The sequence below is a fragment of the Myotis lucifugus genome, unplaced genomic scaffold (genome assembly GCF_000147115.1).
Source record: "Myotis lucifugus unplaced genomic scaffold, Myoluc2.0 scaffold_414, whole genome shotgun sequence".
NCBI lineage: Eukaryota > Metazoa > Chordata > Mammalia > Chiroptera > Vespertilionidae > Myotis > Myotis lucifugus.
Window position 1 is genome coordinate 387,118 of NW_005871462.1, and position 13,897 is coordinate 401,014.

The 13,897-nt window shown below is 40.5% G+C and overlaps 1 protein-coding gene across 1 annotated transcript; it reads left to right on the forward strand.

Moving 5' to 3' along the window:
• The first annotated feature begins 9,155 nt into the window (after positions 1-9,155).
• Positions 9,156-11,431, forward strand: LOC106699479 (olfactory receptor 7D2). Its single transcript, XM_014467781.2, has 2 exons — positions 9,156-9,836; positions 10,164-11,431. The coding sequence occupies exons 1-2, from the start codon at positions 9,745-9,747 to the stop codon at positions 11,113-11,115; spliced, it is 1,044 nt and encodes a 347-aa protein (XP_014323267.2). The 5' UTR covers positions 9,156-9,744; the 3' UTR covers positions 11,116-11,431.
• Positions 11,432-13,897: the final 2,466 nt, after the last annotated feature.

Below are 13,897 nucleotides of genomic sequence, written 5' to 3' on the forward strand. Positions count from 1 at the left end.
TTTGAGTGATGATTCCATTGATTCCACAGATGATGCTGAAAAGGAAAATTTTCCCATCAAATTTCTTTATAGTATTACTCCTTCGGGAATGCCGTGTCATAAATTAAAATTGAAAGTGGGTGCAATCATCATGCTATTGAGAAATCTCAATAGTAAATGGGGTCTTTGTAATGGTACCAGATTTATTATCAAAAGATCATGACCTAACATTATTGAAGCTGAAGTATTAACAGGATCTGCAGAGGGAGAGGTTGTTCTGATTCCAAGAATTGATTTGTCCCCATCTGACACTGGCCTCCCATTTAAATTGATTCAACAATAGTTTCCCGTGATGCCAGCATTTGTGATGACTATTAATAAATCACAAGGACAAACTCTAGACAGAGTAGACATATTCCTACCTGAACCTGTTTTAGCACATGGTCAGTTATATGTTGCTTTCTCTCGAGTTTGAAAAGCATGTGACATTACAGTTAAAGTTCTAAATACTTCATCACAAGGGGAATTAGTCAAGCACTCTGAAAGTGTTTTCACTCTTAATGTGGTGTACAGGGAGATATTAGAATAAGTTTAATCACTGTATCAGTCATTGTTTGCATCACATTTGTTTTTTTTGTTGTTTTTTTTAAAAATATATTTTATTGATTTTTTACAGAGAGGAAGGGAGAGAGATAGAGAGCTAGAAACATCGATGAGAGAGAAACCTCGATCTGCTGCCTCCTGCACATCTCCCACTGGGGATGTGCCCGCAACCCAGGTACATGCCCTTGACTGGAATCGAACCTGGGACCTTTCAGTCCGCAGGCCGACGCTCTATCCACTGAGCCAAACCGGTTTCGGCCACATTTGTTTTTATATCATGTTTTTGTTTTCATATCATGTTTTTGTCGTTTTTATATCATGCCTCTGTTGTTGTTATATCCTTTTGTTACTGTTTATTTATTAATAAATTTATATATTATTTTCATATACATTTTACTAATTTCCTTTCATCTCTCACACTTCTATTATAGAGAAAGGGCAAATAGCAATATTAAAATATCTCTGCTAATTAATTCCCTTTTAATGTGCACGAATTTTGTGCACTGGGCTACTAGTGTATTATATAATTGTACACTTGAAACCTATATAATTTTGTTAACTAACTAGAGGCTCAGTGCATGAAATTCGTGAATTGGGGGAGGGGGGAAGAGGGTGTCACTCAGCCCGGCCTGCACCCTCTTGCAATCCTGGACCCTTCAGGGTTGTCTGGCTGCCAGTTTAGGCCTGATCTGGCAGCCGGACATCCCTCTCATAATCTGGGACCGCTGGCTCCTAATCACTTGCCTGCCTGCCTGCCTCATTGCCCCTAACCACTCACCTGCCTGCCTGATCGCTCCTAACCACTCACCTGCCTGCCTGATCTCCCCTAACCACTGGCCTGTCTGCCTGATCACCCCTAAGCACTTGCCTGCCTGATCACCCCTAACCATTAGTCTGCCTGCCTGATTGCCCCTAACCACTGGCCTGCTTGCCTAATTGCCCCTACCTGCTCTCCTGCCTGCCTAATCGCCCCTAACTGCTTGCCTGCCTGCCTGATCGCCCCTAACCACCTCTGCCTGATCACCCTTAACCACTTGCCTTCCTGCCTGATTGCCCCTAACCACTGGCCTGCTTGCCTAATTGCCCCTAACTGCTCTCCTGCCTGCCTGATCGCCCCTAACCACCTCTGCCTTAGCCCTGCCACCATAGCTTCATCCAGAAGGTTTTCCCGAAGGACATCCAGAAGGTAATTCAGCTGTCTGGTCTAATTAGCATATTATGCTTTTATTATTATAGATGTTACCCTAATAAATTTAATGAAATTTTAAATTTTTTATTAAAATTTAAATCAGATGACTAATATCCAGCAGAATTTTTTTAATCCTCACCTGAGGATATGTTTTTATTGATTTGAGAGACAGAGAGAGAGAGAGAGAGAAAGGGAGAGAGAGAGAGAGGCACCAATGTAAATGAGAAGCATCAATTGATTGCCTCCCATATGTGCCCCAACCCAGGAACCAACCAACAACCTGGGTATGTGCCTTGACTGGGAATTGAACCTACAACCTTTTTGGTGTATGGGACAATCCTCCAACTGACTGAGCCACCCGCCCAGGGCAGAAGTTAGAAGTTCTTTTTTTAACTTGCTTTTTTATTTTATTGTGGTAAATATGTATATATATATATATATATATATATATATATATATATATATATATGAAATTATAATGTAAGAATTACCATTTAAGCAATTTTTTAGTGTACAGTTTGTAGCATTAAGTGCATTCACATTGTTGTAACACCATCACTACCTTCCATCTTCAGAACTCTTCCTCTTTTCCAACTGAATCTCTGTCCCCATTAAACACTAACTGCCTATTTCCTCTCTCCCAAGCCCCGGCCACCACCATTCTTGCTGTCTTTGTGAATTTGACTACCCTAGGAACTTCACATAAGAGGAATCATACAATATCTGTCCTTTTGTGAGTGCCTTATTTCTCTTAGCATGATGTTGTGTCAGAATTTCCTTCCTTTTTAAGGAGGTATAAAATTATTTTGTATGTATATACCATGTTATGTTTATCTGTTCATCTGTCAAGATACTTGGGTTCCTTTCACTTTTGACTATTGTGAATAATGCTGCTATGAACATGGGTCTACAGCCAACAAAACTTTAAAACCTTTTTTTTTTTCACTGATCTGAGCTTGTACCTTTGGTCAGCTATAAAATGGCTTGGAATCTTGTATATAAAATAAAGGAAAGCATTTGTTTTTTTGATAGATGATAAAGCAAATTATTTCAGTTATTAAAATTTTGTTAGGAAATTAACAGGAAAAGAGTAAACAGGAATTTTTAAACATGAAAAATTTAACTTAGCCACTGGACAATTGTCCATAGAATAAAGACCTTTCTTAGCATATCAGAGAACAACTGATTCAAAATTTGAAAAATTGCAAATACTTTTCTTTTACTGGGTGTTGCAGTATAAGAGATCCTGTCCAATTAATATTTTGATAAACTTTATATCAATGAATTTACAAATTTATTAAGAAGTGTGTTTAGCAATTTTTCATTGAGTATGTAAAGATTGCATCAGAATTTTCATGAATGTATTGTATTGTGCAAATATTTACTAATTGAAGATGTAAAGGAGTCAATGCAAATTATTTTTAAACTTTTTAAAATCTTTTCAGCAATTTATATTTTTTGTGATTTTATACAACCATATTTTTACTTTGTTTTAACAACCGTCAGATGTATAAGGGTTTTTGACAGAAATGTGCTATATACACAATTTTAAATATAACAGATTTTACTGATATGCAAAAATTTTGCCATTAAAATAAATGATTTCTCAAAGTGTGTTCAGTTTATAGTCACAAAATATAAACATAACACATAATTTTGAATCTTGCCATATGGAGTTGTTGCACTCTAAGACTTTTCTAGACAGAATGATGAAATTACTTGTATAGTATTTGAAGACTTGTATTTATATTTTCAATGGCTATTGGACTATACCAGTGATGGTGAACCTATGACACGCGAACTCATTTTTTGGGTTGATTTTTCTTGGTTAAATGGCATTTAAATATATAAAATAAATATCAAAAATATACATCTTTGTTTTACTATGGTTGCAAATATCAAAAAATTTCTATATGTGACACGGCACCAGAGTTAAGTTAGGGTTTTTCAAAATGCTGACACGCCGAGCTCAAAAGGTTCGCCATCACTGGACTATACCATTGAGATTACGTATAGGTGTTTTTCAAGAACCAATGTTCTCGATAGTGTTCTACATTCACAAGGTCAATTTCCTCATTGCTAAGTCACTCCCAGGCATTCCATAAGTAAACTATTCCCCATCACTCTACCAAAATTGCTCTATTGCAGCGATTTTGGACTGGTGTGCTGCAAGAATTTTTAAAACATGCAATACCTGACTACTTAGGGCACTAGCCTCTTTTCCCTTAGATTGTCAAATAAAAAATGACAACAGCCAATGCAACATCTGGTGTGAATGAATCAAAATTATATCTATTTTTTTGGTCAGATCAGCAAAAATTCTGGTGTGCCTCAGAATTTTAGTAATTGGTTTGTGTGCCATGAGATGAAAAAAGTTGAAAATCTCTGCTGTATTTTTTCCATATCACTAAACCCTAGACTTATTGTTCAGCCTGTATTTTACTTGCCTTCAGACCATCGTTTTATAGGGTTGACTCTTCCTCTCTTAAAACACGACTTTGTCCATCTCCACAAGGGATTCACTGCTAGATGCATCTCCATTTTCTTCTGTGTTGCTTTGAGACCCGAAGTACTGTGGCCACAGGGAGATAGGTCTTCGGAGCACAGACACATTCCTGAGGGGGAATCTCTTTTTCTCAAAGCCAGATCAACAATGATGAAAGTGAGGAAAGAGGTGTGTGTGTGTTTGGGTGGGGGGGGAGGTGGGGGTGGTGTGGTATGGGTCCGTCTGGCTCCAAAGCTGCCTTCCTGGAAACAGAATAAGCACAGGCTTTCAGTTCTGCCATTTGCTCTGCACCCCAAGGGAGCTGAGTGAGTTCAAGAGTAGAACATCAGAAGAACAATTTATTTAATGAGGAATGATGAAAAATCATTCTCCTGGGGCTTGAGAAACCATAAATACTTCCCTAGCATCCTCACCCATAGTTCAATGAGGCCTGACCAGGGGAAGACCACACTTGTGCCTCTCACAGGCATGACTTTGTGACAAGTTCTATCTCCCTACCATTCCCTGGGTGAGTCTGTCCTCAGCATCCAACAGTCAGAGAAGAAAGAGTTTGTATAAATATTTCTTTAAGCAATGCCAGTGGAGTGGGTCCCCTGGCCTAGTGAGTACGGCGTATGAATAGACATATTAAAAAAGTGGTGAGAGGTCCCTGGCTGGGTAGCTCAATTACTTAGAGCATCATCCTGATACACCAGGGTTGCAAGCTTGATCTCTGGTCAGGGCACTTGCAAGAAGCAACCAGCAAATGCATAAATAAGTAGAACAACAAATCGATGTCTCTCTCTCTCTCAAATCACTAAATTAGATAAAATGTGGTGAGGGAAGGAGGTAGCATGGTTGATGATTTCCCATGGAAATTTTATTTTCATCTTTGGAATTTATTTTTCTGGCTATGTCTGTCTTGTTAGATTCTGTTGTCTCTGTTACCTCCAGCTCTGATGGAAACTCATTCTGGAACCAGTGACTTGCTCAGTGTCAGTAGGAATTGTCTCCAGTATAAAAAGTTTCCACCTCCCTGCTCAGAGCTTTCTGTCTTCTTGTGGTACAGTCATTCTCCAAGTGTGGTTCCTGAAGCAGTGGCATCAGCACACTCCAGGGAGCTTGCTGGAAATGCAGAGTCTCAGGCCCACCCAAGACCTGCTGACAGAAATTCCAGAAATGAGACCCAACAATCTGTTTTGACAGATCCTCCAGGTGATTCTGATGCCTTCTATAACTGGAGAACCTCTGCTCCAGCAAAGTGTCTGCTTCTCCTCCCCAGCCCCATCATCATTTGGTTTTTATGAGGTTATATACTGTACACTACTTAAAAAAAATAATAATAGTGTATTGATTTTTAGAAAGGGAGAAGAAGAGAGAGAATTATCATTATGAGAACTATAACATCAATCTGCTGCCTCCTGCATGCCCCCCATCAGAGATACAGTCCCCAACCTGGGCATGTGCCCTAGATTGGGATTCGATCCAGCAACCTCCTGGAGCATGGGATGATGCCCAGCCATCTGGGCCACATTGGCCAGGGCTTAGCTACACTCTTTGATTGAACAAATATGTACTGAATGCTGACTATGTGTCAGGTGTTATCTATGTTGTCATTGCAATTGTGAATGGACCTATTTCCCCCCTTTCCTAATGATTCTTTGCAGAGACAAAGAAAGCTGATGATACTGATTAGTTCTAATTGTGTTTAAGTTGACTTTAGTGTTCCCAAGTAGGTAATCATATCAGCAGCTAATTGCGACCAATTTTATTCTTGGTTTTAAACTATTATATATGATTTACTTTTCTTGTCTTATGGTATTTCTTTTGAATTATTAGGTACTATATAACAACAGGCATAATTTCTCCTTATGAGTTTATTTTGTGTTTTTAGGGTTTAATGATGGATCTTGGATTAATAATTAAAATTTTACTGTTCCCTTCCCATCAATGACTGTTAAATTTTATTACATACATTTATATTGAAACTATCATTATTTCTGCATTGGTCTGTTCATGCAAATACTTTGTTATCTGACTTTCTAATATTAAATATTTTTATACCTTCCAAATGAACATTAATTCATAAGGGAATATGTTATCTCTATTAAGCAGATAGCTTCATCTTACTCATTTTTCAGTTTGCTGCATCTGTAGTCAATGTGAGATTAACTTGCAGATTTCTTGTTTATATTATAAATTGCTCTTGGTTTCAACCTTCATTCAACTTTTCCTGCTCTTTGAGAACAAACCACTGGATTACCAGGATCAGTAAATTTTATGACATGTGAGCTGAAATGCATAGCTTATGTTTCAGTTGTGGGAGGGACAGATTTTTTAAAAATATATTTTTATTGATTTCAAAGAGGAAGGGAGAGGGAGAGAGAGATAGAAACATCAATGATGAGAGAGAATCATTGATTGGTTGCCTCCTGCACACCTCACCATGGGCATTTGCCCTGACTGGGAATCGAACTGTGACCTCCTGGTTCATAGGTCGATGCTCAACCACTGAGCCATGCCAGCTGAGCAGGAACAGATATTAATAAAATAATTTCATAAGTAAATGCAAAAACACAAGAATGACTTAGACAATGAAGAAGACTCTAGGAGGCTATAAAAGCATGAACTAGGGGGACTGCACTTGCTGGGCAGGGAGGGTTCAGGAAGGCTTCTTTGAGGAAGTGATATTCCAGATAAGAGACAAGGATAAGAATTATCACAGGAAGACAAAGGCATGGAGGAGCACCTAGCTGGGAGGGCAGTACTTACATAAGCATGGCTGGGGATGTTTAGGATTCCTAGGCAGGCAAAAGTGTTAGAACTGCAAGAGTGAAAGGCTAGTGTTGTGCTTAAGATTGGGAGCTTGGAAGGAACCCGCATGCACTAGCAAACCTGGAAAGGGTGTTAAAACAAAGAAAAGTCAGAGACACTGAGGCAAAAATCTTCAGATGAAAGTACCCTTCAGAGCATAGTTGTGTTTGCTTCTGCCTGGGGCCTGGGTATGTGCCATCAGGACCACTGAGACTGAATTCCTCTGGCTGAGGTCCTAGGTGAGTGTGAGTGTGGGCTCTAAATCTGTGAGTGGCCACCTCGGCTACAGTGATTTTTTTTTTTAAAATTAAATCTTTATTGTTCAGATTACATTTGTTCCTCTTCCCCCCCCCCCATAACTCCCCTCCTTCCAGTTCCCGCCCCACCCTCCGCCCTCACTCCCCACCCACTGTCCTCATCCATAGGTGCACGATTTTTGTCCAGTCTCTTCCCGCATCGCCATTCCCCTTTCCCCCCCAAGAATAGTCAGTCCATTCCCTTTGTATGTCCCTGATTCATTATAATCACCAGTTCATTCTGTACATCAGATTATTTATTCACTTGATTCTTAGATTCACTTGTTGATAGATGCATGTTTGTTGTTCACAATTTGTATCTTTACCTTTTTCTTCTTCCTCTTCTTAAAGGATACCGTTCAGCATTTCGTATAATACTGGTTTAGTGGTGATGAACTCCTTTAGCTTTTCCTTATCTGTGAAGCTCTTTATCTGACCTTCAATTCTGAATGATAGCTTTGCTGGATAAAGTAATCTTGGTTGTAGGTTCTTGGTATTCATCACTTTGAATATTTCTTGCCATTCCCTTCTGGCCTGCAAAGTTTCTGTTGAGAAATCAGCTATGGGTATTCCCTTGTAGGTAATTGAGTCTCTTTCTCTTGCTGCTTTTAAGATTCTCTCTTTGTCTTTTGCTCTTGGCATTTTAATGATGATGTGTCTTGGTGTGGTCCTCTTTGGATTCCTTTTGTTTGGGGTTCTCTGCGCTTCTTGGACCTGTAAGTCCATTTCTTTCACCAGGTGAGGGAAGTTTTCTGCCATTTTTTTCTTCAAATAGGTTTTCAATATCTTGCTGTCTCTCATCTTCTGGCACTCCTATTATTCTGATATTTGTCCGCTTGAAGCTGTCCCAGAGGCTCCTTACACTATCTTCACACTTTTGGATTCTTTTTTCATTTTGCTTTTCCAGTTGGGTGTTTTTTGCTTTCAAATCTTTGGTTTGATTCTTGTGCTCCTCTGGTCTGCTATTGGGTATAATATTCTTTATTTCAGTCCGTGTATGCTTACTTTCTAATTTCTTTATCGTAGCATCGAGGGTCTCATTAGTTTTCGTGAGGCTCTGCTCAAGTTTATTGCAAGCCCTCAAAATTGCGATTTTTAGCTCCATATCCTCCATTTCTGTCATGTTTTTTTGTCTCCGCATCTTTTATGCTTTCTTGGTGCACCCCCTTGTGGTCTTTGTGCACAGTCTTGTTCTAGGTAAGCCTTAATTGTTGTAGTTAATACTAGAGGGATTTGACCACCAGGCCGACTGGCTGTGAGAATCAGCTGTGGGAAAACTTCAGTCCTCTGGGGAGGTGCTAATCTAGCCTTTGCCTGAGGCGATCCGGCAAATGGCTCTGCGCAGGGCTTGGGCGGGGCGGGCTCAACAGGGCGGGTGGAGGGAGCAGCTATGGCTGCTCTCAGTCCGTCCCCAGGGGCTCCGCCTCTCTGTCCCAGCAACCGCTGCAAACCTCGGAGGGACCGTAGCCAGACAGTCCCGCTTCTCCCGTTTGAGTCTGGGTCCCTAGAGACTCGCCCGGATCTGTAGCCCAGAGTCTGAGGCTCCCTCCTGATTGAAAACGACAACCGCGCCCTCAGCCACCAGCCCGCTTTGCGCGCGCACCACCGTACCTTTAAATTTTCCACACTGCGCCTCTTCTGAGCCTCGTAATGCTGTTGTTTTTCCTTCTAGTTTAAGAGTCTCTCCTCAGCCAGCCTTCCTGTGGTTCTGGTTGATGTCCGTTCCGTCTTTTAGTTGTATTTTTGAAGTGGTTGTTTGCGGCCGCAGTCTCCGGTGTTTACCTATGCCGCCATCTTCGATTCTCCGGCTACAGTGATTTTTGAAGCCTGACCCTTTCTGACATTTCTTGGATGGATTTTCTTTCTTTTTTCTACCCAGTACTATTGGGCATTGTGTGAAAGTGTTTTTAACTTTTAATTTTTACATTATTTCAGGTTTGAAGAAAAGTTGAAAGAATAGTTCCTACGTATATCCTTTGCTGGATCCTCCAAATAACATTTTTACCACCTTAACTTTTATCTTTACCCCATTTTCTCTGTCTTCCTTCTGTGTGCATGTGCTTTTTTCCAGACCATTTGAGAATAAGTTGCACCTCTAAATCGTTGGTATTCCCTAAAAACAAGGACATTTTCCTCACACAACCTCAGTACAATGATCAAAATCAAGAAATTAAAAAAAATTAACATTGGTATAATACTGTTATTAAAGTTACAGACATCAGTCCTATTTGGACAATTATCCTAATAATGTCATCTATAGCAAAAGAAAATCCAAGATCACACGTTACATTTGGTTACCATCTCTTTAGGCACCTTTCATCCAGAGCAGTTCCTAGACTTTCTTTGAATTTGAATGCCCCTCGTTTTGGCTTTGTCTGATGCTCCTTAACCTGAAGATTGAAGTCCTGTATCTTTGGCAAAAGTCCCACAGTCGTCGCATTGAGTCCTTTCGAGTGCCTCCTACCAGGAGGTACATGACGTTGATTTGTCCCATTTTGAAGCTTCATGACCATCTGACGGGGTTGTTATAAAATGGATACTTAAGATAGGTGGTCAGGAATTCTATTTGGTAGGATTTCCTTTTGGTTTCATTGTTATAAAATGGATACTGAAGATGAGCGGGTGGACAAGAGACTCCATTTTTTAGGATTCCATTTATAAGTGAATAGAGACCCGACTCTTAGATAAAATGACAGTCTTTATCAATAACTTGCGTGAAAGGCATTGTCAACAATTCTGGTATGTGGAGGGTGCCAGTTTGTGCTAATTCATGTTGTTCCGGTCTCTTCCATCATAGATATATCAGCCACATGAAAGCAGGAAACAAAACAGGAATTTTAGTGTTCACCCTCCTTGGACTCTCTGAGGATCCAGAACTGCAGCCCCTCATCTTTGGACTGTTCCTCTCCATGTACCTGGTTACTGTGCTTGGGAACTTGCTCATCATCCTAATCATCAGCTTTGACTCCCACCTCCACACCCCCATGTACTTCTTCCTTTCCAACCTGTCCTTGGTTGACATCTGTTTCAGCACCACCATAGTCCCCAATATGCTGGTGAGCATCCAGACAGAGAACAAAGCCATTTCCTACATGAACTGCCTCACTCAGGTGTATTTTTCCATGTTTTTTCCTATCCTGGACACCCTACTCCTGACCATGATGGCCTATGACCGGTATGTGGCCATCTGTCAGCCACTGCACTACATGGTCATCATGAACCCTCGTCTCTGTGGCTTGCTAGTTTTTATTACTTGGTTCATTGGTGTCATGACATCCCTCCTCCATATCTCTCTGATGATGCATCTGAATTTCTGTAGAGATCTTGAAATTCCACTTTTCTTCTGTGAGGTGACACAGATCCTCAAGTTGGCCTGCTCTGATACCTTCCTGAATAGCATACTGTTATACTTTATGACTGGTGTGCTGGGTGTGTTCCCCCTTTTGGGGATCCTATTCTCCTACTCAAGAATTACCTCATCCATAAGGAAGATGTCCTCATTGCAGGGAAGGCAAAAAGCATTTGCCACCTGTGGGTCTCATCTCGCAGTTGTTTCTTTATTTTATGCGACAGGCATTGGGGTCTACTTCAGTTCTTCGATGATTCTCTCTTCCCAGAAAATCTCAGTGGCCTCAGTGATGTACACTGTGGTCACCCCTATGCTGAACCCCTTCATCTACAGCTTGAGAAACAAGGATGTGCAGGGCGCCATGGGAAGGCTTCTTAGCAGAGCATTCTCTTGTCTGTGATAAATCCATTGGTCCTGGGACTGAGAAGGTTTGTGAGTACCAGTGGCAAACACTTTTATTCTGAAGTTCTTACACTTGAATATCTCAAAGGATCTTATTCTTTTATCCAATTCTTAAGAATCTATGAATTTGCTCTCTCTCAGTTTTTTACACACATTTAAACAACTAATCTCTGAGCAATTTCTTTGATGACATTTTTGTCCTATTGGTTGTCCAAAAATTATGTCCTTGGTCTTATCCCTTACCTTCACACTCGTGAGTTCTAAACTTAGATTTAAGGCATTTACTATATCTTTGTTAACTCAAATGTTGGCCTAGAGAGTTTAAAGTGATTGTTCACTTTATTTCTATGTGTTTGATTGTGAACTGTGTTATTTGTGTGTATCACCAACAGTGTTGTTGTTTTTTTTTACTGTTTTTTAATAAAGTATAATTAAAATACATATCAAAATAAAGTTGATATGTTAGTGCTTATTATATGATGAGCATGTGCTGATTTTTCTCTGTTATCTTATGTAATCTTCTCAATAGGAAAAATTACTGTCCCCATTTTAGAGGTGATAAAAATGAGACTCTAAGAATGCTAAAAACAATACAAAACTTTCCCAAAGTTACAGAGAGACGAGGGACCCAGTGGCAAAAGCAGGATTCAAACCCAGAACGCTAACCCTGAGCCCATAGTCTAATCTAACAGTCTTCACAGTTTTCCACATGGATTTTGATGTTGTGCACATCTCTATGGTAGATTTTACTGCCGATTGGCAGTATTTCTACTTATTCTCTCCTATTGGTCACCCAACAGAATTGCACTTCCTTTCTCCTTGAAGTAAAGGTGGCAATATGTTTTTTTCTGTCCAATAAAATATGAGTGGAATTGATGTGTTCCTTCTAGGCTGGTATATTTAAGAGCTGGTAAATTATTGTCTATATTCACTCTGCCTTTGATATGGCTATTGTGGAATAAGGGTATCATAAGATCAAAATAGTCTAGAAATCTGGAAAATACATGTAGGACTTTCCTGGATAGTTACTCAAGTCCATATATAAATGATTTTTTGGGGGAGGGGTGTTGATAGTGCACAAAGGTGGTGTTGGGGGGGACAGGGACACTTGCAATAATGTCAATATTAAAAATTTTTAATAAAAAATGACAATGACATATCGACTTGCACCTGCTAGAACAGCTACTATCAAAGAGACAAGAAATAATTAGTGTTGGTGAGGATGTGGAGGAAAGGGAACCCTTCTGCACTGTTGATGTGAATATAAATTGGCACAGCCATTATGGAAAACAGTTTATAGGTTCCTCAAAAATAAAAAAATACAATTACCATATGACCCAGCCATTTCACTTCTGGGTTTTAATCCAAAGAAAATGGAAACAATAACTTGAAAAATATATCTGTACTCCAATGTTTACAATAACCAAGGTATGGATTGTAAACCTTAGTGTCCATTTATGGATGAATATATAAAGAAGATGTGAATATATAAAGAAGATTGAGCCCACAACATGAATTAGCACATTAAAAATCCTGCCATTCACAACAACATTTATGGACTTTGAGGGCATTATGCTAATTTGAAAGAAGTTTGATAAAGACAAATACTATATGATTTTACTTATATGTGGAATCTATAAAAAAATGAACACATAGATACAGGGAACAAATTAAGAGCTGCCAGGAGTCAGGAGTGAGTGAAATGGCTGAAAGTGATCAAAAGGCACAAAAAGCATGGTGACTATAAGAAATATCAAATTATTATAATGTATATGTAAAACTTTTAAAATGTTGATCTAGAGTTCAAATTAAGATGACAGAGTTGGAAAATGTTGTGCTTACACCTCCCACTCCCATCCCACCACATCAAGATTACAAATTAAATTATAGAACAATCAACTGGGAGAATCATCTGAAGACAAACTGAACATAGTCCTATAACCAAGAATATAAAGAGGAAGCCACTGTTAAGATTTGTAGGTGGATCAGAGACAACACCTGCTGCCACTGCACCCATGTTTGGCAGTTGAAAATCAGAAGGGATATCTCAGCTGTAGAGGTTCTACCTGTGGAGCAAGGGGTCCCAGCTCCACCAGGCCCCCAAGACCAGAGCACTAGTGCTGGGAAGAGGAGCCCCCAAAACATCTGGCTGTGAAAATCAGCAGAAATTCCTTTCATCTGGGTGAGATGGAGTTTGCTGGAAACCCAGGCATCCACTTACATGGCCCATGCACAGACTCACTGGCTCATAGGCACTCGCCTTGGGCTCCAGCAGAGGGATAGGAACTCAGGGATGCCAGATGCATTCAAGAAAAATCTGAGTTGTGTGGCCTCAGGGTGAGGGCTGGGGGGACAGCTGCCATTGTCCTTGTGTAGAGCCCTCTGGCAGGCCGGTGCCATCTTTCCTGTTTTGATCCCTCACCGCATAGGGCCTGCAGGTGCAGGTGGGGACCAAATCTGAATCTGCATTAACCTGGTGAACACCACTCACCTCACCCAGTGACCCTAAGACCCCACCCCTCCCAATTCCCACACTACCAAAGGCTCTTTCAGCAGCAGGCCGCTGGTCTCAGCCTGAGCGTTGCTGGAGGCTCTTTAGGAGATGGGCAGCAGGCCTTTGCCGGTGCTGCAGTCTCATAAGAACTCTCAAGGGTCTACAGGCCCCAAGCAAGTGGGAGCTGGCCTAGGTGTGCCCTGTGCCTCTTGCTGAGCAGGTGCAGGCCTGGTCCTGGTGGCAGCCAGCCTTGCTTTGCAGTGTGGCTTCTCCCATGCACCTCCAA

What these genes read in the sequence shown, in the direction of transcription:
- LOC106699479 (XM_014467781.2), top strand. Translation starts at nt 9,745, where the DNA reads ATGCTCCTTAACCTGAAGATTGAAGTCCTGTATCTTTGGCAAAAGTCC. An exon ending in CGAGTGCCTCCTACCAGGAG is followed by an intron (nt 9,837 to 10,163) that starts GTACATGACGTT and finishes CTTCCATCATAG; the next exon opens with ATATATCAGCCACATGAAAG.